Genomic DNA, 26,890 nt, shown 5'->3' on the forward strand with positions numbered 1-26,890 from the left:
TTTAATATAAAAACTGTACATGTAAATGGGTGTCAGGAACATAAAAAAAAAAATGTTGGACACTCCCTTGCTAAAAGTAAGTGTAAATAAGTGAAACAAATTTGCACATGATAACATCACATAAACAAGGCTAGAAAAAAATATGTCAAATATTTCTAAGTCAAAAAGAAAAATTAACTATGGTATTGTTGCCAAGAATGAAAAGGTGTGGGATACAAAGATAACAGATTAATTTTTTACATGAACAGTGCTACAAACATACAAATAGGGTCTCAAGTTCTGCTCAGTTTTAATCACTGCCAATAATAGCCAGGCAGGATGATGAAAAAAAAAAAACTGACTGTAGTGGACTGATAACATTCATACAAAAATATTTGTAAATTTACAGTATAGAAAAGGTTGATTGATTCAAAATGAAAATATTTAGCACACTGTTCAACATGCCACTCAGTGCATCTAAATGGGTTCATCCCACTAAAATTAATTCAAAATTACCAAGTGTCATTTAATTTATGAAATTATTTGTTTATTTATATAATGCGTAAATATACATTCAGTAAAAATTCATCCCATTTTTTTTACAATATAGCTACCTTTGTTTCTAATACTGTACAGTCATTTACAAACACATTAATCCTTTGGTTTTAATCAATGAAAAAATTGTTGCGTGGCTGGAAACAGTCCACCCCAGCCCACAACCAACAGTACCAAAAATAAATTGCACAACTTTACTGCTTTTCTTTAACTTTATTTAATGCAACCTTATATTTTTTCACACAGGAAAAATAAAATAAAGCACCGTTACGTGCCTAAAAAATTATGATTAACCAGTCTCCTGTCTTTCATAATTTAATAGCAAACATTTTATTTTTCTCCCTTTTATTTTTTAAAAAATATTGTTGTCAACATTTCTCAGGTTATAATCTATATAATTATCATACATACATTTACATATATATATATATATATTATGAAATATTATAAGCTAATTCTCTGCCTGCCTGCTTATCCAAAGAGAAGTGCAGAATATATATAACATTATTAATAAAGAGTCGTCAACGAATGTTTTTGTACTTCATCACATCACGACAGATGTTGAAAACACAGACAGAAAGTCAAGACTTGGCAAGGGAGCTCGCACAATGATGACAGTGCCACACAGATCATTCAGCCACAGTAGTGTCACTCTGCTGACTACGCTCACAAAACTCGAGATGTAAATCTGTCACAAATCATTACTACATAAAATACAACTAATATCTGTTTTCGGAGAGAGATTGTAGAAGAGCTGGAAATAATTATTTAGTAATAGACAAACGAACAATAGTCCATCAAACATGCTGATGTAAAGTACTACATAACTGTCAGAATGAAATAAAAATAAATTAATGGCCTATTTAAGTGCCGAGATCATAAGTGCTAGTCCACAAAAAATGTTATCTTTAACCCTCATATTCAGTTTAAAAAATCATAAAATTCAATTCACGTGGTCGCTATAGTCACTAAAAATCATAACCCTATATTTAAAAGATTTAAACAAAATCTGGCTAGTAAGGGTAAACCTACTAAGCGTGAGTTGCCACTTAATTGACTGCTGTGTGGTAGATTTTTAGCGAGCTAAATCATGAATTTCGCCGAATAACTAAGCTAGAATGATGTGCATATTATCAGTAATAGAATTTTTGATATTAAGCCATTGTTGTTGGTAAAAAGAATGAGAATCTTTTAATGAGTTTTAACCTGATAAATCCAGGCAAAAAGTGTTTTAGTACAGAAATATGTCCTGCTGAATTTTAAATTACAGTTACCACCTCGCTTGTCTAGGTCTAAGAAAATTTAATAATTATTTTAACCTTATTATGTACGTATTATTTTTATAATTTGTAAAATAAACTTAAAATTTTCAAAAAATATTAGGTTGAAAAAAGTTAAAAAATTATATGCTCTGGCACATCTATAAAGAAATCATATAATTATAAATTCAAATACATTTACAGCACAAAAACAATCATATAATTTTTCATAACGAATAAGAACAGTCAATTATTATAATGGTGCTGCAACAAAATTTCTCCTTAACAATACAAAATGTGACTGAACAACCAAAAATTATATCACTATATATATATATATATATATATATATATATATATATATATATATATATATATATATATATATATATATATATATATGATAATTCAGTGTTTACCTAATACTACTGACCAGTGACGAGCAAACAATTAAATTATTGTGCGAGTTCCCTGCCATCACGAACAAGAGAAGGAATGGACTCCTACTCAGACAATAAGTTAGAGTTAACATTTAAAAACTGATAAAATGACATTGATAAATAAGTGGAAATTTTAGATGAAAGAATGAAACTTCTAGATGATGCATTTTTATACTGTGGCAAACACCAAGTACTGTTATAACATATAATTTTAATAAAAATGGGTGGACATTTGTAGCAATTCCTGATATAGCATTTTATTTTGAGAACAAAGCCGAAAATTCCTGTTATGTTCAGATCAGTGATTTGAAAGATCACATCAAACCACAACATTAACAAGCACATGTAGCTGTATGGAACTGCAGACAAACAGTACGTTACAGAAGATACGCAATTTCACCTCACAAAGGTTTTGCACATGTAACTCTGCATCCAAAACATTAAATTGTACCTTAATAATTTTTTAATAAAATCAAGAATGAAAAAAAATTAGCATGATTTAAATGAAAATTGTTAAGTTCATAGAGAAATTTTAGTGGTTTGATTTCTTCAGATGAACATCAAAACCCCTTAAAACACAATCAATTATCTTTGGAATATCACATATTTAGGGAGGGTAGCCACTTAATTACACGAAAAAACCACTCGCCTTATTAAATAAAATACATTACATTGAATTTCATAACAAACATTACACAATAAGATCTGAAAAGACGAAACCAATTATAAATATTAAACTACAAAAGTGCATGTATGTAACGTTTTCAAGTAATTCATATATTCAACTGCTTCAACAACAATAAAATGACATATAATAAAAACTGTACATAAACATAACTTTGGGTGGTTACATTTAAGCAGCACTATCAGCCCACTTGAAATGCACTGAACACACATTTTCCAAGGGCCAACCAGTTAAATCAATCATTATAATAAAAAATATATAGGAAAAAATTTGTAACAAAATAGCAAGTTTTAACAGGTGAATCAACAATGTGATATTTCATAAAACTGCGGGGCCACCCTCCCAGACTGCTACACTAGGTCACGCCATGAACGTAAACAGAGCTCATACAAGACTAGGTTAGACGCTCCCCACAACTGCAAACCCGAAGTAGTAGTAGTCTAGTCGAGCAAGAACTGAAACAAAGGTATTATGAGTAGCGAAGGTGACAGGAACATAGCGTAATAGCTTCTTTCTTGAGTGCACACTTTGTCCAGGACACTTTGCAGTCAGCACACTTCTCTGCTCGATGAGAGCTGGGCACAAAACTAACATGAAAATAAAACTAATTAAATATTAATGCACTTTGTAGTTAAAACAACTAAACACCATACTTGTTTGTCCATGGATTTGTAACATAAAAAGTGTCTTTTGAGCTAAAGCCAATGCACACTGGTAGGAACCCCAAAATTGTTTCGCTCGCCTCGGGCTTTCGTGAACGCACGCCACGAGCTTCATTCCGACAAGAGCTTCTGCAGCAAAGAGGCGGACGCCTTCTGATCATTTGGACGGGAAGGCTCCTCCATGCTGCTCTGGAAACACACACATCACCGCCGTGCACTTCAGAAACCAACAACTAGCTCATTACCGCCATTCCTCACTCACACACACTCCATTCAAGGGCACTTGTGCTTTCCCACTGGACACTTCTGATCACTGATCTTGTTGGGCTCCAAACAGAGTGGTTTTAAATGAGAATCCCACAAAAAATATAAACATAGTACTGCTTAAATATGTCATTTAATAGCCAGTCTATACTTTTTCCCATTCAGGATCAAAAATTGAATACTTACAAAACATAGTTAAGACTTTTTGATGCCATTCAGTGCCAAAGTAGAGGCCTAATGTTTGTCAACAATACTACAGTAAAACCTTGGTATAACAAACTTGAAGGGACTGATTTTGGGTGTGTGTTTTACAGTGATAACTACTACAAAAATTAATATCTGTATAGTTAATAGAGTTGAATTTGTGATGCTAATAGCTGCTGCCAAATTTTTTCAGGTTTATCCAACTAAGAAATACTTTAATTTGCCTCAAGTCACGACTGTGCATGCCGGCCTAAATCTTTTGGCTAGGTCCACCATTTTGTCTCCCTGATTAACAGCATACAGAATTGTCAGTTTCATGGTCAAATATATTTCTTTCTGTTTTTTAAATCCTTATCTGAAAATGAAAAATATATCACCGACAGTTAAGTTTCAACATTAACTATTGTACATGGATGTCTAACCATAAACTAATTTGTAAGTAAAATTAATCCATCAAAACAAATCTCCAAAAGAAAAAATACATTAAGTAACATTTGTTTTACCACAATTTGGACACAACAACTAGACTACTGTGAATTTTAGTTAAGTAAAACTTCCCAGAATCTTAACTGCATATCAGCATTCATTAAAAACGATCACACATCTTCGCAGGACACAAATGTAAAGTTGTGTGAGTGGGATATGTGAGAAATTTTCTAGGCGATGTTCGGAACATCGTTTAATCAAAGTGCGGTTTTTTTAGGGGTGAGCCGATGCCGATTGCCGATTATTAAGATCGGCCGATTTTGGTCATTTTAGTCATTTGAATGATCGGCTTCATGCATGCCGATCCTTTTTGCCGATTACCGCTTTCTGAAGACAAAAAAAAATCTCTACGTAACACAAAAGCGCTGACATATTTTTTTGCTTCAGAACTGTTGCTTGACGTTTTTAAGTACCATTTACGTTACTAACGTGTTTTAATCTTTTCTGCAGAAGAAAAAAATTAAGTAAAGTTATTCTTAAAAAATAAACATATTCATGAAAAGTACGTTTGTTAAAAAAAAGTAAACAAAAGCACACCAAACCATTTAATAAGTCATGCCTGTTCTTTTCGCGATCGCGATTAAACAACGATAAACGCGAAATCACCGTAAAATACAGTTTTTACGCGAAATCGCCATAACACAGCGTTTTTACACGAAATCGCAGTGTTTTTAAGCGAAATTTAAATATGTACTGGGTAAAAGACTTTTCTTGTCACTGGTAAACAAACACCGCAACATGGCCGCCACTGAACATGTCATAAATGCACTAAAGCAAACAAAAGCTTACAAACGCTCACGTTATAATGTTAAACTCAAAAATATACTGTAAAAATACGTAAAACTACGGGGTTTATTTTCCTATCCGGCATAATGTTTGGATAGATAAGACAAACAGGCGAAGTTTTAAAAGCCTACGCACACCACTCAGGGCACTGACGTCAGCTTGGAACAGCGACACCCGATAAATACAAAAGCAAGCAATGATTGGGCGAACGGTGGCGGTGTTTGGAACAGCGTCTTAATATCAAGCAGAAAGCATTTTAAATCGCGCCAAAAAGCGGAAAAATGTAAACAAACATTCATTTTCGAATTGTGTGACGATAATTAGTTGGTCAACAGTGTGTTATAGATTTTGTTAAAGGGATTAATAGATTTCCATATTAGTTTATGGGAACAACTAATAATCAGTGTCTAAATCCAAAGTTTGTCATATAAATATATGTAACCAATTTGTTTAGGGTATTCAGTAATGAGTAGTTTCAAGTAAAATTATTTAACTTAAGTAATTTGGAGCATATTTTACAACCAACTTAAAAGAGCACTAATCGGTCAAAAAAATTGGCATGATCAGTACCACATTTCGGGCATCGGCATGATCGGCAAATGTGGTGATCGGCTCACCCCTAGTTTTTTTGTTAGCTAATGTTGATACAATGTGTTTAACTTTACTAGCTTTAAAGTACATTTCAGTACGTCATTAGTTCCATGGTCAATCAATTGTAAGATGGTGGCAGTATTTGTTTATTTGCTGAAACATAATATATTTACGAAGCAAATGGGAAAAAATTATGACAATTTCACAGAAATGTTTAAAGTTTTTTCATTGGCGGAACTGTGAAATTTTTTTTTCGTTATTTAGTGGTTGAAATACATAAGATTATAAGGCGTTTTGGTGGGACCTAACAGCTGCTTCGTTTAACGAGGATTTAGTTATAAAGGAGTTCATTGTACGAGGTTTTACTGTACACTGTAGTATTTAGCAAATTATTATGTCATGAGAGAGTACTGGAACTTATACGTACAGAATTTGATTTTATTCATTAGATAAAATGGGGTGAAAATAGAATTTTGTATCAAAAAAATACAATGGTTAAAATATTTATTAGGAGTTTTTAATAACCATTTTAAGGATTTAAGATATACATGAATACCTACAAATATTTAAGTAAAATAAGGCATTATTTTTGAAGTCTCTAGTACATACCATACATGTGATATTGATAGAAAGAAAGGAAAATAATATGCGAAAAATAAAACTTTTTTTTTTCACAAGTATCTTATGTTGCCTAGATATTTGAAAAGGTATAAGTTTTTCAATTCTTTCACTTTCTCTTCTATTTGTTGCACCAGAGATTCAACTGACAATTTTTTATCTTTTGCAGTTTTTCTTAAACTATTAGACTTGCAGCACAGTGTGATTGATCTTGTAAGCTCTGCTGCTTCACTCAACTCATCAGCTGACTTGATAAGTTCATTAATGTCTGCTTCTAAACAAATCTTCTTTCTTTTGAGACCTTGCAAGTAATCTTGTAATTTTCTCTTTCGTTCACAAATGACTTTTTTTTTTTTTTTTCATTTCCTTCTCGCTGGCAAGATGAGCCATCTACTTTAGTCTAGCACTACACTTGCAGATGCAATCAATTCATTTGAAATTAAAACCTTCGATAGACCTCTACAAAACTTTATATGGTCCTTACCAATCCTTAATGAAACATATGAACGCCCTTTCAGATGCTCCACTTCCATATTTTTATTAACAGAAAATCCTTTTTCTACGGTAGCCTGCCCATGAGATAATATCAGCAGCATTTTGACTACATTCCAAATACCTGCATAACAAGGCTTTGACAAGTGTCTGTAATAAAATTCATCAAGCCTACTGCTATTATCTTCAACACAAAAGTTCTGGAAAGTAGTACTTGGACAACTATCAGTGAACTCCTTGAATTGCAGCAAAAGTGTATCGCAGTCCTCTACTTTTACAAGGATGCAATCAGCCATGTGAGAAAGTACACTCTTCATTTTTCTTATGCAAGCAATTTTGTCAGATGTTATTTTCTTCGGATCCAAGCATGAGAGATTCCGTACAATTGAATATTTCAGTGGTGATTTCTGCAAAATTTTATTTACAAGGGCAAAAATGAAAGACATGGCTTCATACTTCACTTGAATGGCTTTGGTTTTCACCAATTCTTTAAGCATTCTGTCTGCAGCAAAACCTTAACTAAATTTGGAAAGATCATTCTTGACTTCATTATCAAATTCAAATCCTGCTAACTTTACTGCAGTGCTGATACAACTCATTTTTTCTTCCTTTAAGGCATTGAAAGTTGACAGAACATTTCGAACCAATCGTGTCAGATCTGTTGCAATAAAAGGCACTAATGGTTTATCAGACTGATGAAAAGTCAAAAAAGGCTGCATGATATTTGCAACACAAAGAAAAAAAAATTCAATTTCACTGGCATCAAATGGTTTTCAAGAGCAGAACACACAATTTTATATGAACTACAGTTTGGCTTTGCAATTTTCTTCTTAGAAACATTCAAAGCAAACAGTTTCAAACTATCCCATAATTCTAAAGCTCTTTCAGCAGCTGGAACATTATACAACCACCTGTGATTGCAAAACTTCTTGCCTACTTTATCAGTCTTCGTTGTGGTTGCAAAATCTTCAAGCCTAGCAGGACAGTCCTTGAAGAGGCAATACAAACTGGTCAAAAAAGAGTCTACAATCCAACCACATGCAGCAACTCCATGTTTGAAAGCATTGTTCAAAACATGTAAGCCACATGTACCCAAATTTAAAGGCTGATAGTTATAATCATTCTTCAATTCTCCTTGCATTAGTTTGTAAAATTTACAGTTAACTGCTGGTCCATCCATAGAGATTTGAAAAATCTTCAACAAATTTAGATTTTCAACTGCACTTTTGAAACTTACAATAATATCAGCTGCTGTTGAGTGACCAATGAAAACAGATGCAAGATATCTTGTGCTAACTTCATTTACTTCTGGATGCCAAAATCTCATCCAGATATCCATTTGCTTAGAATGTGTAGAAAAATTTAATGTTTCATCAAACATTACAACATAATGTCTTGTATACTTCAGACTAGTGGTGCACGGATATGACTTTACCGATTACCGATTCGATTACCGATTATGAGAGCAATAATCGGCAGATACCGATTCAGTTACCGATTATAATGAAGAAATTTTTTTAAGTGTAATAATGCACACAACATTTTTTATTCCCATGTGAATTTAATAACAAGATTAGGTAAAATTGAGAATACAGTTATAATAACAGTATAAAAATATATAAAATACACTATTAAGTCATTGCAAAGTGTAAATTAAATTAACTTCTATTTATATTTGTTATTGTAAACAACTTGAACCACAGTCTAATAATTGTAATTTACAATGGGTAAGTTTTTGTTGCGGAAAACTAGCATTATTATCGACTATCACATAAGGTTGCATCAAGAAATTACCGTTTAACAATGTAAACATGCTGCTTTATTTTGTTCACTTGAGTTTATAGAGAAATGTTTCCACACTTCACTTTTTTTCTCCCTAGTCGCCATCTCACTATAATTATATAAAAATGACTCAAAACCAATTCTAGCACATGTGATTTTATTTATGTTGACTGAATATATAAAATTATAAATACTTTTTCACTTTTCACGTCACATACAAATAACAAACGGATAATGTTACCAAAGACGCCCATAACGAGTTTGTAAAACGCAGTGATAAAAACTAGAAGGTATCGGGACCACGATTTTGAACCGCTACTACGACTCGAAAAGATTGATTGGCATAGAATCCACTGCAACTGTTTGTGGTATTTTGATTGTGTGCCATCTATTTTACGTATCTGGCTATAGGTAATGTACAAGGCCACTAAACAAAAGACAGAACAAAAGACAAAACGTAAATAAACGTGTAGGAAAAATTCATTTTTTATTGTTCGAGGCAATGAGATTTATTAAACTTAACGAAATATCTGTAATTATGATATGACGGAGTTAGATGAATTTTGTAATATATACAAATATTACCGTATTTCGTCCTAAAATGTGTAACAAAATATTACACGGTAAAAACCTACTTTACGCCGGGACGTAAATAATCGGCAAAGTAATCGTTAAGATAATCACCGATTACGATTAATCGGTAAGTACCCATAATCGCCGATTACGATTCATCGGTATCCGCATTGTTGCACCACTACTTCAGACAGTCAAACATCATTTGCTTGAAGTGTGGTGCAATACCAAAACTGAGATAAGCACATTTTTTCTCACTGCATTAAAAGTTCTTAGCGATCTCGCTATTGGGAAACATGTTCACATATATACTGTTGATATCACTACATGAATTATATGAGCAGTTTGAATCACAATATTTCTGCTTTAATGGCTCCCTTGCATGCTACAAATGGTAGAAGTGTGTTATTTTGAGAAGCACCACTTGTTTCAACCAATGCTGCTGATGCTGCTGGTAGAAGTAATTCTCCTGTTGCAGCAGGTGGTGCACCATATTCATTTTGTCTGTTAGAAGCCATTGTCAAAAATGGTTCATTGTAAAGATCTTTTCAATAACACATGATAAAGGCTTTTTCCCTGAATGAAAAAGGTAGAAATTATAAAAGTATATGTAGCTAATCTGTATTTTTTCCTAAATAATTTGAAGCTCAAAAGAATTTTTTTTTATGAATGATCATCAATAATGACAATAAAAAAGGTATATAATACAGCTAAACTTAAGAGCCTATTCTAGAAATATCTTACACAATCCACACTATAATTAACTTAACTTACAACCACTACAGACTAAACCTAGACTAGCCTATAAGACAAATAAATGATAGCCTACAAAGTTCCGAGTTAATGTAATGTGAATTGGGTGAAGTTAGGTTAGCTACATTAAAAAATATATGGTGAAATCTTTTAAACATTTTATTTCTCACAAACGTTTGATCATAACTAAGGTGAAAGGTTGGATTGGTAAGCTACATTATTTTTCAATTCTTAAACAACCGAGTTTGAAAAATACCTTTCTACTTCAGAATTAATGAATTTTTGAAATTATATTGCTTTGTTTTTAATGAGTTTCACTGAACACTCTCCCCTAACTTTGCCTTCACCAATACTGAGGGGTAGAAAACTATGTGTAATATCTCAAAATCCCACAAGAAAATAACATTAATATGGTATGTATATGCTCAAAAATAAATTTTTTGGTTGAGTGATTCACCATCTTATAGCTAAGTATATTGTCCATTAAAATATTTATAATTCTAAAATATAATTTGATTCCTAATAACCGCTAATTTAACAGTTAAAAAGTAAAATGGTGAAACAAGCATTTTAAGTTTAAATGTGAGATGCAAAGTATGAAAAATATTAAATACATTTTTATAAACAAAATTTGGCCATGTGGCTCGAAATTAGTCATTTCCTACATGGCATAGGAAAAATGAGAGTTTCGTGACCAACATCTAGGTAACCTACATAACGGGCCTAGCAAGCTTAACTAAGTCATATACCTTGGTAGAAAGTACCCATGTAGGAAGTCCAGAGAGATTTTAAAAATCACGTGTGATCGTGTGACAACAATAAAATGAAACAATACTGTTCCATGTAGATGTTGGCAAAAGTAGCATCATTTAAACCCACTAATTGACTAAACTACAAAGACCATAATTCAAATTTAAATATTGCATTTCTCAGACATAGAACAAATGTAAAGTCTATAAAAAGCTAGCTACAAAAAAAATTACGTACCTTGCATATGTACTTTCAAAGCACTTTCACCCATTACACCAACATCCAACACTTTGTTACACCGTGCACACATGGCTGTGTGTTTACACTTCGTATTCACGCAACCACTCCTTGTACTCCTTTTTCAAAAGCCATGTGGCTTTAAAAACACACTTTCCTCCAGGCCAGGGGTCGGCAACCTTTTGAGTCGGAAGAGCCAAAAATTACAATTTACAAAATTTCCAAGTTTTTAAGGAGCCACTAAAATTTTTCCTCCCAACAATAAATAGTAGATACTTGCATAAATAAAGTTTTTTGATAAAAAAATTAATCTATTTATTCATAAGAAAAATTTATTAATATATAAGCCTATCTGTTGGGTGGGCCCGTAAGTACTAGTAAAACGAAAACCTCGGGCGGATGGATAGCTTTGCATTGATAATTTAACTGCTTGATGACATATTGTTTAGTAAAATATAACAAGAATGGAAAAAAAACCAGGCTTACTACTGGTTTGTAATAAAAAAGTATTTTCTGTATAAATGACCTGGTGATGCAGTATTTCTGGTACGGAACTAAAGAGCCGCAGCTTCACATCCAAAGAGCCGCAAGTGGCTCGCGAGCCGCAGGTTGCCGACCCCTGCTCCAGGCATTAGAATTCGTATCATAAACTACGTCATGCTGAACACTGAATGGTCCGCCATTACCAAAACAAACACGGACACGCCGCACTGAATTCTGGATAGTACTAATTCATTCGTCACACACCCAGCGTTGTAAACGTGAACGGCGCATGCGCCGAGCATTGTTTGTTGCCGAAGTCGTTACCGGAAAAGAAACAAAAATACCAGTAGTCATTACGTTCGCACGATGTTTTTTAAGGAGTTAAGGACTCTTGGTAAAATTTAAGGACTTTTAAGGGCCCTTATTCCATAAATGAAATATTAAGGGCTTTTTAAGGATTTTAAGGAGGCATACGAACCCTGAATAAGACAGATCACCCACACTATCAAACTGACGACATACAAGTGGTTTTGATGAGAAAAGTTAGCACTAAAACAAAACAAGACTAAAAGGGAAATAGTTTACAGGCTGAAATAAACAATCAACTTTTTCTTTAACTCCAATCCCTACAGTCTCAATACCCTGTTTTATCGCATAATCGTCGCATGATGTATTATATTCTGAGTGCTTTGTGTAGGAATTTTTTCCCTACAAAACAATATATTTTAAAGTAGAAATCTAATATTTATTCTGACATTATCACTTATTTATTTTATTAACAGAAATATGAAGTTGTCTGATGTGTAAATTTTCTTTTAAAAACTTTTTTAAACGTTATAACCTTTATCTGTTCGTCTCCGTCGCAGCGGTGTACTGCTTATTGAAAATGTAGCCAGCGCTAGTAGGTATCATTCATGTTTGGTTATGTTGCTTCCTGTATAGAGCATGCACACGTAGTCGAATATCAATATTGATTAGTGGTGCACCGATGCGGATACCGATGAATCGTAATCTGCGATTATGGGTACTTACCGATTAATCGTAATCGGCGATTATCTTAACGATTACTTTGCCGATTATCTACGTCCCGGCGTAATTAAGTAGGGTTTTACCATGTAATATTTTGTTACACATTTTAGGACGAAATACGGTAATATTTGTATATATTACAAAATTCATCTAACTCCGTCATATCAAGATTACAGATATTTCGTTAAGGTTAATAAATCACATTGCCTCTAACAACAAAAATACATTTGTCCTACACGTTTATTTACGTTTCGTCTTTTGTTCTGTCTTTTGTTTAGTGGCCTTGTACATTACCTATAGCCAGAGACGTAAAATAGATGGCACGCAATCAAAATACCACAAGCAGTTGCAGTGGATTCTATGAGAATCGATCTTTTTGTGTCGTAGTAGCGTTCAAAATCGTGGTCCCGATACCTTTCATAGTTTATCACTGCGTTTTACAAACTCGTTATGGGCGTCTTTGGTAACATTGTCCGTTGTTGTGTTATTTGTATGTGACGTGAAAAGTGAAAAAGTATTTATAATTTTATATATTCAGTCAAAATTAATAAAATCACATGTGCTAGAATTGGTTTTGAGTCATTTTTATATAATTATAGTGAGATGGCGACTAGGAAGAAAAAAAGTGAAGTGTGGAAACATTTCTCTATAAACTCAAGTGAACAAAATATAGCAACATGTTTACATTGTTAAACGGTAATTTCTCCAAGCAACCTTATGTGATAGTCAATAATAATGCTAGTTTGCCGCAGCAAAAACTTACCCATTGTAAATTACAATTATTAGACTGCAGTTCAAGTTGTTTACAATAACAAATATAAATAGAAGTTAAATTAATTTACACTTTGCAATGACTTAATAGTGTATTTTATATATTTTTATACTGTTATTATAACTGTATTCTCAATTTTACCTACTCTTGTAATTAAATTCACATGGGAATAAAAAATTTTGTGTGCATTATTACACTTAAAAAAATTTCTTCATTATAATCGGTAACTGAATCGGTATCTGCCGATTATTGCTCTCATAATCGGTAATCGAATCGGTAATCGGTAAAGTCATATCGGTGCACCACTAATATTGATATCTCTCAGATTGCATGCAACGCGCGCTCTCTGTCAAGTGCCGAGTTAACTACATTTGATAGCCCGCACTCTTTCGTAGTAAGTGTGTACTACTACGATAGTTATGGGTTAATTAACGTCACAGATTCAAGTGGCTTGTGTTCGGGTCACAGATTTTATTTTTCTATTTAAAGTTGAAGAAAGGTTTTGTTGCTTGACTTATTAATTTAAATTAGTGATGGTTCAAATCCCATTTTTCTCGAATTCAAATCTCGAATCCGAATCCCAAACAGTACCTCGAATCCACCCCTCGAATCCGAATCCAGTTCTCAAGGGTTAATTATAAAATAATTTATAAGTTAAGAGAAAAAATTAAACATTATGCAGAATTATTTAACCCTTTAAATTTTTATTTAAAAAAACAGGATTTTGACACGGTCTGGATCAAGACGATTCCGTTTTTGGTCACATTTGTTTCCTGCAGTGCTGAACAAACGTTCAGAGAACACTGTCGCAGGTGGTGAACACAAATATTTTTTGGACAGTTTATGTAGCCTGGGTGAACACGCAGACTGAGTTTTCCAGTAGTTGAGAATGTTTATTTCTGGGTTAACTGTAGGATCACGTAAGAATCTGGTCACTTCATCAATCACTGTAGAATCCGACTTGGTGGATTTAAGGCATTCAGGCATTATATGTGAGTACAGTGATTCATGTATCCACGGAAATCGGAAAACGAAATTCAACATCCGACGGAACAATATTTTGTAGTTACCAACTTGACATTTGTTTTAAGTCCCAAATGAAGGTAAACGCTTTCCTGAAATATTTAATGGAATCTGAACGGCGCCATCTTGGCTTCAATGGTTTTAGGCCATAAGAAATATTGTCGTGCGTCTTTTAAAATTAAGCCTCACTAAAGCAGTGATTAATATGCCCGAAGTTAAAAGTGACGGGGTGTTTTCTCTAGTTTACACATTAAAATTTTTTATATTAATATTAGTTATTTTTTATGTTGCTCAACATGATTGGCTAACAAATTCATTGGTTGGCCATCATGGAATTCTCAGATAATACATATTTTAACGTTGGTAGTCTACAAAAACCAAACTTGGTCCTAAAAAAATTCATAAATAGAACGTGTATCAGAATATTTAAAATTGTATTGCGATTAAAATAATAATTGTATAATGTATTAATTTTTGTCATTCATTATTTCATTGTTATTACTACATGTGCGACCGTAACTTGTGATGAAAGTCGGCATTATTATTGTATTACTAAGTAACAGATTTCTCTGTAAAGTTATTTAAAAAAAAAAAGAAAATTATATTTGTCTACATCCCAAATGTGCTTTATTTTATTTTTTAGCATATTCTGAGAATACATATGTGATTTATGCCTTATTTAATGCCAATGTAGCGACAATGCATCCATGTTCATGAATATAAAGTAAGTTTCCCAAATCAGTACATGCTTCATAATTTTTTTTTATATAATAACGAATTAAAAGTACAATACAGTAGAACCTCGTTAATCCGTGATGCGCTAATTCGGGAATCGGATAATCCGGGACGATTTAAAAGAGAAGAAATAAAGAAGTAAAAATTAAATTAAGGTCACACGGGCTGGCGGCTGGCAAACACTGCAAGCCATGGCTTGGGCCGCCAAACTCTGCAACGCTGTTTGTACCGACCCTTTGTGTCGCTCCCCTTTCAGCTGTCACATTTGTCACTCTTTAAACTTGAGGGGGATGTCCTGACTTCTGCTTCCCATCTCCCTTTGTTTGTTTCCACCCACCAACGCACGGGAGGCGCCTGGCGAGTGACGTGTCTGGCTGGCATGAAGTTGTCGAGGGGGGTGGGTGCAAGGTCAGCACGATCTTATCTTTCTCTCTTCGGCTGTTGTAAATGACCGTGAACTAATGGCTAGGCAGTGCTGTATTTTTTTAAGCCGAGACACTAATTCGAAGACGGCCGGCCCTCACCGTGAACGGCCTTAACCCAGCTGCACGCCGGTGTCTGAGAAGCTTGACAAGACCTTCCGGGCTTTTAATCACTAGACCGTGAAATTCGGTAATCCGTGATTATCTCGGTCCCGACCATCACGTATTAACGAGGTTCTACTGTACCTCAATAGGATGTGTTCCAAGGAAAACGTAAACAGGCCAAGTAAATTGTAAGCATTTAAGTTTTTAAAGTACTACATTTACATCAATATTTTTCCTCGAATCCCAAATATTTTCCCTCGAATTTCGAATCTTTCGAATACTAGAGATTCGGTGGGATTCGAGGATTCGAGGATTCGACCGGCCCATCCCTGATTTAAATTGTTTGGCATGCTCTTGTATACTCCCCTTTTTTAAATAAATAGACTTTCCATGAATGGGTTTTGTTTTTATGAATAACTTTACCTAACAAAAATTTTTTTTTACGCATGAACATCACACCCCTACTTTTCAAACTTGATTTTAGTATAAAATGTGCGACGATTATGCAATAAAACAAAATAATTTAGCTTATCTCCTGTTTGCACTCAGTTTCAATGTGTTTATACTTACTCTTGAGGAAAGCCCTTGTTGAGGAGAACTTGATCCCATTTCAGAACTGAGACCCCACAATTTTGGACTGCTGTCACCTGAAAATATACAAATAAAAAACCTTATTCACTTTTTATAAAGCATATTGAGCAGTTAGGTGCCAAATATAAACTAATTATTAGGCCTGTGGAAAAAATGAATTTTTTAGTTTGAATCAAATTTGAATACAAATACCAAATTATTACCAAATATGAATATTGAAATTGAAATGTAAGAATAAAAAAAAATTGGAATTCGAAAACCAAAAATAATATACTGTGTCACATGGTAGTATATTGATTGTGACTACAAAATTATAGAAGGCTGCAACTATTGTGTTGACTTCTTTCTATGGTCATGGGTCCATGGCAAGAGTACCGTGTTTTCTCGCATAATCGTAGCACATTTTATACTAAAATAAAGTTTGATCAGTAGGGGTGTGACGATTATGCGGAAAAAAAAATATTTGTTAGGTAAAGTTAATCATAAAAATAAAACCCGTTCATGGAAAGTACGTATTTAAAAAAAAGGTGGAGTATACAAGAGCATGCCAAACAATCTATATTAATAATTCATTAAACAAAAAACCTTTCTTTAACTTTAAATAGAAAAATAAAATCTCTGACCCAACGCAAGCCACTTGAATCTGACGTGAACTAACGTGTCGTACACACTTGCCACGAAAGAATGCGGGCTATCAAATGTAGTTAACTCAGCACTTGACAGAGAGCGCGCGTTGCATCCAATCGGCGAGATATCAATATTCTACTACGTGCGCGCGCTCTATACGGGAAGCAACATAACCAAACATGAATGATGCGCCGGCTACATTTTTATAAGCAGTATGCCGCGGCGACGCAGACGATCAGATAAAGGATATAACGTTTAAAAACGTCTTTATAAGAAAATTTACACGTCAGACAACTTCATATTTTTTTGTTAATTAATTAAGTAAGTGTTAATGACCAAATAAATATTAGATTTCTACTTTAAAATACACCGCTTTATACAAAAAAGATACCTACACAAAGCGCTCGGCATCTACTAGCGGGACCAAAAACGTCATGCGAGTTTACGCAAGTTTTTTTTATCCCAATTTTGACGGCCTAAAATATGGGTGTAACGATTACGCGCGTGCGATGATTATGCGATAAAAGAGGGTATCTATAACGTCTGTAATAGTCCATTATTGTGGACTTATTTATTTTTCCTGCTACCAACAGGCTTAAAACCAATACAAATAATGATTTATTTTTAAATTGAGGTTTAAATTGTTTACATGTTTTTTTTTCATACAATTTGGCAAGACAGTAGTGAAATAACTTAACACTTAGTATGTTTAAAATGCAGAGAATAGTTAATGTTTTTGTGAGTGCTGTTCTGTTAAAAAAATCTAATCAAATGACTGAACATCAATAATAAACATTCATATACCACAAATACAAAAGATATACTACGTCAAATATTCACTGAACTTTGTAAACAATCAAATATTTTTATTTTGAAGTGATAGCATTTAGGTAATATCAAATATGAATTATAAATAGAGATGGGTAGGTCTGCAAATTTTTGGGGTACAGTCAAGTAGAGTTGAGTTGAGTAATAATACTGTAAACCAAGCCACATTATAATATTTTTTTGTAGTGTCAATTAAAAAAAATAATCAAGTGAGCATAAATAGTTGCAGAAATTTTTGAGCACAATTTTATGTTTCTGGTGTTAATGTTTGTGTATTATTAGCACAATATTAAGTAGGTCTCCTACATGATACTCTTTGTCATATGTAAATACGTAAAATATAATTATCAATTGTACCAATTTATGATGTACTTTAAAAATTATTATACTTCCATTCTATTTTACAAAACTGTTTAGTTTAATTAATTATATATGAGAAATATTCTTAAGTAATATTTGTATCAAATCTCTTGCTTTAATTATTATCAACCTACAATTTCTAAATATCCAATTTTTTTTTCTTCAAAAGAGTTGAAAATAAAATAATTACCGTTTTCAGAATAATTAAGCAACACTAAAAGTACTAAAAATTCAATTTTTAGAATTTTTAAATTTTTTTTCTGAAAAAGCCACAATTTTCAAATTAAAATTTATAAACACCATTCAATGGACGTGCTAAAAATAACTGCATGTAAACTATAAACAAGACATATCAACTAACATATAAACATATAAACAAACTATATTACAAGACATGTAAAACAAGGCAAGTTAAAATTGACGTACTAATTAATATATGATGCAAGCTTTTGAAACAAGTAAAATTAATTTTTTTCCAACCCATTTATATGATACATTTTGGTTCAAACTTCTTGCTGAATAAGTTACATTCATTGAATTTGATGTAACAAGAAAATAAAATTTCATGATTTAAGTTTTGTTATGTCAAGTAATATGATTTTGGTTTCATTTTAGTATTTATGGTGTATTAACTTTTATTTCATAGTTATATTGTGAATTTACATGATTTTGGCGTTTTTATGGTTTTATAGCAATTCACCATATAATCTTGTCACTAAATAACATTAAAAACAGCACTATATATATTTAACAAGTAATTTTTTTTGAAGCCGCATTAAACTAGGTGTAAAATAAATAAATTTGTTATAAAAAATGAAGCAGTGTGCCATTTTAACTAGATAATCAAATATGAGTAGATACATGCTGTTTTCACTTATGTGTTCTTTATGCCAAACAATTATATTATCAATTGGCACAAAAACTAAAAAGGCATAAAATTTTTTTTTATGTTTATTTGCTGTTTAACAAATTTATGATGTACAAAAAGCCATTCAAAAAAGGTGTCTTATTAGTGCTTAAAAAAATGAATAGCAGGATGTATTTTTATAATTATTCTTGCAGTTATAAGTATCTAAAATTAACTGTGAGAACTTTTATATTAGTGTTGGGCCGATTCCTAAAATATACCGATTCCGATTCCATTTTCGATTCTTAAATTAAAGGGTCGATTCTTCGATCCGATTCCGATTCCTTAATTTTTAGCTGACAATGTTCAACAGAGTAATATACTCAGAAAAAAAAAGGTTTATGATTTTAAAAATATAATTGCATAATTATATATAATATATATATTATTGATATAATTGTGTTTCATTTTCTGTGCAGAAATTAACATTATATACAGCTTATATAATGTTAAAAAGTATGTTCATTACCATCAAGTTATGCTACCTTGAATTTCTAGCACAATTTGGCCTTTTAACCTTGCATATAGTTAGACGAAACATGTGTTCAAACACTGCCAATAATCAAAGATGTCTTATGACGTATTTTGTAAATAATGTTATAACTTAACTAACTTTTGATACCTTACATTATCAACTCAATTAATTAATTGTAAAAAAAGAGGTTTGTACGTTTAGGTTAAGAATTTTATTTTCAAGCGCAAGTAAATAATGATCCAAATAAAATGACAATATAACCTCGTTGATACATATTTCAAGGGACCATCTCACTTGGTGAAAAGAATAAATCCATCCAGTCTTGCAGTTCTTCACAACCATAAAGAGAAAATAAATTTTCGGTTCTTGACTAAGAACATTCTGTGCATGTTTAGCATCTCAAAATGTCCACATTTTATGGTGAGATTTTCTTACACAAAATAATTAAACTCTTAAAAAAATCGCGTGTTAACATTTAATTCATTTCAAAAATTTATCGGAAACAATTCTGTTAAACACAACTACTTTCAAAAGATTGTTTGTGTCTGGTAATAAAAATTTACGAACGTTTCAGCAGCAATGTTTGGAAATTCAGATTAGCCAACTGCCTTTCCAAAATATATCTAATGTAAAAAGAGCATCGCTGAACACGCACAAGAACGCCGATTTACAGCAATTTGGTTATGTTGCTTTTAAACTTATTTTCATATGGTCGCAGTAATCCACTGTCAATTTGGGTAAAATCTCGTTCAAAAATTATTTCATTTAATTCTGTACAGTTTAAAGTGCAGAGATGTGAAACATCTTAATTTTCACGTTCACGTCACCAAAGATTTGGTTCATGGCCGTATGGTTTACCATGGCCGGTAGCACAAACAAAAAATTAGGTTGTTTACAATGGCAAATGTAGCTGCCATGATCAAGTTGTTAACGTTTACGTTATTTTACTTGCCGTTTACGTTTACATAATTTTCTTTAAACATTTATGGTTTTGTCTAGTTAGTTTTGAAGGTTTACTATTAAATGCAGTGCTGCTGCAACGTAATTTCCGAAAAATGCTTTCGTTTAAACGGGAAAGTAGATACTGCATTTGTACTATAGGGAAAATGGCGGTGCAAGTAAATAAATACGTTAATTACCGTAATTCGTAAATCAGTTCCGTAAAAAAGATTGTATTATGTAGTTTAAAAATTATATTTGCATTCATTTTAGTATTTTCTTACGTTGCGTAGGAGATGTATTTTGTAAACTTAAAAACAATGCAGGAATCGGTCATGGTCGATTCCAAAACCATTGTATTCTGAATCCCACGATTATACTGGAATCGGTGGGACCGACCGATTCCGGAATCGGAATCGACCCATCACTATTTTATATATGTTTAAGCTGTTAAGTGTTTGCTGTTGTGACTGAGAACAAACTTCATATATTATACATACATTGTTTACATTGTTTGCATGATGTTGATATCCATGATTTTCTTTGTCGGTTGTTTTTTTCCATGGTGATAATAGGTTTTGTTCGTATGAATTGTGTACCATTAAAGAGTAAGTAAACTTGAGTTAACTAATTTGGTTCTATATCATTATACCTTGCTTTCACAACAGGTTATGGGCCCAGAAACGTGAAATTATGATATATATTATGAAATTATGATATAGACGTAAGAAAACATGGTATTAGATATGGCAGCAGGACAAGCTCATAGCTCATTGCCGACGATCGAAAAGTTGGTCGGACGGGAAAACTATAATACTTGGCAGTTTGCAATGAGAACTTATCTGGAACATGAAGAATTGTGGCAGTGTGTCACAGGTGAAGAAAAGGATGACAAGAAGATTAAACGCGCTCGGGCAAAGATTATTTTGTCAATCAGCTCTGTAAATTATGTACATGTTCAAGACACTTGTACAGCAAAGGAGGCATGGGACAAGTTGAAGAATGCTTTTCAGGATCAGGGTTAACAAGAAGAGTAGGATTGTTAAGGTCTCTAATTACGACTAGGTTAGAAAGCTGTACTTCTGTAGAAGAGTATGTCAATAGTATTATAACTACTGCACACAAACTCAGAGGCATTAATTTTGAGGTTAGTGAAGAGTGGATTGGAACATTATTGTTAGCCGGGTTGCCAGATGATTATAGGCCAATGATAATGGGACTAGAAAGTTCAGGAGCGCCTATTACTGGAGATTCTATTAAGACCAAACTATTGCAAGAAGTCCAAGTAACTGCAAGAAAACCAGGAGTTCCTGAACAAGAGTCTGCCTTCTACAGCTCCAAGGCGAGGAGGGATTTCAACAAGGGTCCCAAGTGTTTTGACTGCAATGGGTATGGCCACATAGCACGTCATTGCCCCCAACGATTTGAACGTGCAAGATATTCAGAGCACAAGGGCACAGAAAATAAAGGCGCCGGTCACCGTGCTTTTCTGAATGTTGTCCTCACTACAGGAAATGCTGATACTGAGGAATGGTACATTGATTCGGGGGCAATTGCACATATTACAAGAAAACTCAGCTGGCTATCAGGCACTCGTGAAGATACAAATGATCAAATCATGATGGCGGATAACAATAGACTGCCAGCTAGAAGCAAAGGAGATGTACACTTGAAGGTATCTGTAGCTGGAAAGGTAGATACTGTTAAGGCAGAGGAAGTTTTGTATGTACCTGATGTTTCAACTAATCTGCTGTCTGTGAGTAGAATTGTCAAGCATGGCCACACTGTGTTGTTCTCTGATAAGGGTTGTTGCATTTATGATACTAACTGGGAGCTGGTGGCTACAGGCTCTTTAGTGAACAATATGTACAAGCTGGACCAATCTGAAGAAAGAGTCAATTGTACCAGATCGGTTTCTGGCAGTGCTCTGTGGCACAGAAGGCTAGGTCATTTGAACCGATGGGGTATGAAACAGTTGCGGGATGGATCCGCGTCGGGGCTGAATTTTTCGAACGTGGACAGTGCTACATGTACTACTTGTGTAAAAGGCAAACAGCAAAGACTCCCATTCAAGCATCAAGGAACAAGGGCACTTGACACATTGCAGTTAGTGCATTCTGACATTTGTGGTCCAATGGAAGAGTTGTCGATTGGAGGTTCCCGCTATTTCTTCACTCTCATAGATGATTACTCTAGAAAGGTATTCGTCTATTTTTTAAAATCTAAAAGTGAAGTCACAGATACATTCAAGGATTTTTGATCCATGATTGAGAGACAAACAAATAAGCAAGTCAAAATATTGCGTACAGACAATGGGGGTGAATATGTCAACAGTGGACTATCAATGATCTTGAAGGAACTTGGAATCCAACATCAGACCACTTGCCCCTACACACCTGAGCAGAACGGTCTAGCAGAGCGACTGAACCGCACTCTTGTGGAGAAGGCACGTTGTTTGCTCATCGAGGCAGGGCTGGATTACTCTTTTTGGGCTGAAGCAGTGAACACAGCGGCTTACTTGCACAATCGTTCCCCTTCTAGAGTGTTAGCTGGAAAAACACCAGAGGTCTGGAGTGGGCGCAAGCCAGACTTGCGACATCTGTGAGTTTTTGGGTGCAAAGCCTTTGCACACGTTCCCAAGCAAAGACGTAGACGATTTAGTGAAAAGGGTGAAGAATGCATCTTTGTAGGCTACTGTGAGAACTCCAAAGGATATCGACTTCTCAAACAGGGAACTACAAGAGTTATCAAGAGTCGTGATGTAGTGTTCATTGAGAATGAAGGAGTTCACAGAGTTCACAGTGAGGCTGAAAAGGATGTGTTTAAACCTATTCCAACTGCATCTCTCCAGTTAAAGGAAGACATTCCCATCATGGTACCAGATGATGTTGAAGACAATTCATGCCATGAAACAGATAGTTTGAATGAATTTAAGGGTTTTGAGGCTCAAGAAGGCTTCAGTCAAGTGGGAGACTGTGCAATTGAAGACTATGTATGTAGCGAGGAACGAATTAGTGATGGTACACAAGATCAGCGGCTCCGACGTTCTGGTAGAGCCCAGAAACCAAAACAAATGAAGGACTTCATCATGTACAAGGTTAATGTTGACTCTGCTGATCCTCAGACTCTGGAGGAAGCTCTAGCATGCTCTGCGAGAAAACATTGGATTCATGCCATGAAGGAAGAAATTGACTCATTAAGACAGAATAACGCATGGGAAATCGTAAACCTACCAGCTGACAGAAAACCCATCGACTGCAAATGGGTATTCAAAACCAAAAGGAACACAGAAGGAGGAATAGAACGTTATAAGGCCAGGCTGGTTGCAAAGGGTTGTGCTCAAAAAAGAGGAATTGATTATGAAGAGACATTTGCTCCTGTAGTTCGTCACTCGTCAATAAGGATAATTTTAGCATTGGCTGCAAAGTATGACCTAGACATTGATCACATGGATGCTGTGACAGCCTTCCTACATGGAGATCTTTCGGAAGATATATATATGACTCAGCCAAAAGGTTTTGAAGAAGGTGAAGAGAAGTTTTGCAAACTTTCAAAGGCAATATATGGTCTTAAACAAGGTAGTCGAGCATGGAATCAGAAGCTAAATAGAGCTTTGGAAGAGATTGGGCTCTCTCATTCAATGATAGATCAGTGTATATATTTTAAGGTAGAAAGTGGGAGCATCGTCATTGTAGCTGTCTATGTTGATGATTTACTCATTGCCTACAACAACAGCCAAACCAAAAATGCCATTAAAAATGGATTGATGGAGAGATTCAAGATGAAAGATTTGGGAGAGGTCAAATGCATTCTGGGAATAAGAGTTACACGGGACCGTACTGCAGGGAAGATCTGGATTGATCAAGAAGGTTATATCAAGGAGGTGCTGTCCAAGTTTAACTTGGAAGAATGCAATCCAGCAGTCTGCCCTAGTGACATCAACCAAAGGCTGTCGAAGAATATGGGATTGCAATCACAAGAACCTGAAGAGTTCAGCAACGTACCTTACCAAGAGGCTATTGGAAGTTTGATGTATGTTTATCAGGGAACCAGGCCCGATATTGGATTTGCATTAAATGCAGTTAGTAGATTCAGTAGTAACCCCTGTAAGGCTCACTGGGTGGCTGTAAAAAGAATCATGCGTTATTTGAAGGGTACAGCAGATGTCAAGCTTGAATTCAGTAGTAGTGAATCCAGTGACATTACAGGACATTGTGATGCAGACTGGGCAAATGATATCGATGATCGACGTTCCACTACTGGCTACGTTTTCACTATGCAAGGAGGTGCCATTACCTGGAGTAGCAAGAAGCAGAGAACTGTAGCGCTGTCAACAGCAGAAGCCGAGTACATGGCACTCTCCGCAGCATGTCAAGAGGTACTTTGGCTTAGAGGATTGATAGGCGAGTTAGACAATATTTGTTCACATGGAGCAATAAACATTTTGTGTGATAGTAAAAGTGCAATTGATTTGGCGACATCACCTGGTTATAGAGCAAGAACCAAGCACATTGACACAAAACATCATTTCATACGTCAGCTTGTAGAAGACAAGGTGATCAACGTGATTCATCAAGGTTCTGTTGGCATGATTGCTGATGTGCTGACCAAAGGTCTGCCAGTCACCAAACACCGTTTCTGTGTTCAAGGAATGGGACTCAAATCAGTGATCTAATACATTCACAAAGTATGTTCTAGTGGGAGTGTTGTGACTGAGAACAAACTTCATATATTATACATACATTGTTTACATTGTTTGCATGATGTTGATATCCATGATTTTCTTTGTCGGTTGTTTTTTTCCATGGTGATAATAGGTTTTGTTCGTATGAATTGTGTACCATTAAAGAGTAAGTAAACTTGAGTTAACTAATTTGGTTCTATATCATTATACCTTGCTTTCACAACATTTGCAAAATAATTATATGTGATGATATGCTCATACATGTGATAAACACATAAAAATTTAAGGATAATATTGTCGAGTCTAGTCTTGTTGAGTAAAATGAACTCTATTTTCAAGCAGAGTTTGAGCTGCAGCTACTTGCTCTTGGCCCATTTCTAAAAATAAACTATTCACAATCGTTAAAAGAAGGGAGAATTTGCACACGTATACTAAATATTGATATAGACCCCTCATTAGCTGAGCAGTAAAAAATTTTAGTGTCCAATATTGAATGGTTTATTTTCAAACTAAACTGTTAAAATCATGAGTCGTGGCAGACACAGCTGGCACATCGTTGAGGATAAAAAAACTCATGTATTGCTTGACCAAAATTACAAATTTCCCTATTTTGCAGTTTTCTGAAAAACAAAACAAATATGAAAATTAAAACAGAACCCTGCACAACTTTTATAGTGTAGGACTAAATCATTACCTTAAAAAAAAATTCCTTCAGGACTTCCATAATAACAGTATAGCACATTACATTTTCCCCTCAAATTACTAGAACTGGGGAATTTTAATGTATTTTTCAGAATTTTGAGCAAATTTCCTGACTTTCCCTGACCAATTAAATTTCCCTGAATACTCCCTGATTTTTCCTGACTTTCCAGAAGCCGACTATGAGGCACAACTTTTCAGGTCAGGAATACTGGGGGAGGACTTGGCATTTGCTTGGAGTTATTTCACGAATACCATGAAAAAATTACAATCAGGATGACATGTCAGGGATTTGCTCCCGGGGTGCAGAGTCTTACCGCTGTGACAACTCGCTTTATGTTTACAACATGGAGACAGACAGTTGCATCTGTGCCTCACACCTGCGGGGCACTCACGCCTCTACAAATTATCTGAATATTTAGGAGTCGGGCACAACATCTACGAGCCAGCAATAGAAAAATATACTTTTGTGAGCAGTTCTACTTTCAGATTTAAGTACCAAACAGGAACCTACATAGCAACTGCTACAATATCAGTAACTACAGTTAATTTATCGCAATTCAAATAATAGCGACATACCAATGTAATCGTTATAAGTATCAGTACCCGCGGATATTCCCAATTTTTTTGGTTCCCACCGACCACACAAAAAATAACTACATTTCATCCATTCAGGTGTCATCCATCTTTTCTATTTACATGTTGTACTGGAACGTAGAAACAGAGAGTTAAGAATACTTATTATAAAATTTTGGTATTACAAATGATGATTTTTATCACAAATATTTGGTTTCTTTAACGTTATTAAATCATTGAAATATTGTCTGTGTTGTTTTAAGGTGGAATTTTGTGTGTTTCAAATATTCTCAGTAGTGTTTCGTATTATTTAATGAAAAATTCTCCTTGCATAGCATAGTGGTATAACATTATTTAGCCCCTACCTCTGTGATGCTAAGTTCAAAAAATTGAATTTTGTTTTTTTAGTATTTGAGTGTATGGCCATCTTTTGATTGAGGTAAATTTTTTTGGTTGTTGTAAAAGAATTTTTTTCTGATTCAATGCATTTAAATGATATTGTTCTGAGACATCAAATTG

General features: G+C 34.1%; 1 protein-coding gene across 8 annotated transcripts in view; it reads right to left on the reverse strand.

Moving 5' to 3' along the window:
* Positions 1-504: 504 nt before the first annotated feature.
* The window catches only part of LOC134546312 (nuclear receptor coactivator 3), a 616,306-nt gene continuing 589,920 nt past the window's right edge, over positions 505-26,890 (reverse strand). For all 8 annotated transcript variants that reach the window (XM_063389041.1, XM_063389038.1, XM_063389042.1 and 5 more), the window contains 2 exons: positions 16,256-16,332; positions 505-3,769 (listed from right to left, as the gene is read on the reverse strand). In XM_063389041.1, coding sequence (XP_063245111.1) covers positions 3,692-3,769; positions 16,256-16,332 — 155 coding nt within the window. In that variant the 3' untranslated portion in view covers positions 505-3,691. The remainder of the gene's footprint in view (positions 3,770-16,255; positions 16,333-26,890) is intronic.

Source organism: Bacillus rossius, chromosome 1 (genome assembly GCF_032445375.1).
Source record: "Bacillus rossius redtenbacheri isolate Brsri chromosome 1, Brsri_v3, whole genome shotgun sequence".
Taxonomy (NCBI): domain Eukaryota; kingdom Metazoa; phylum Arthropoda; class Insecta; order Phasmatodea; family Bacillidae; genus Bacillus; species Bacillus rossius.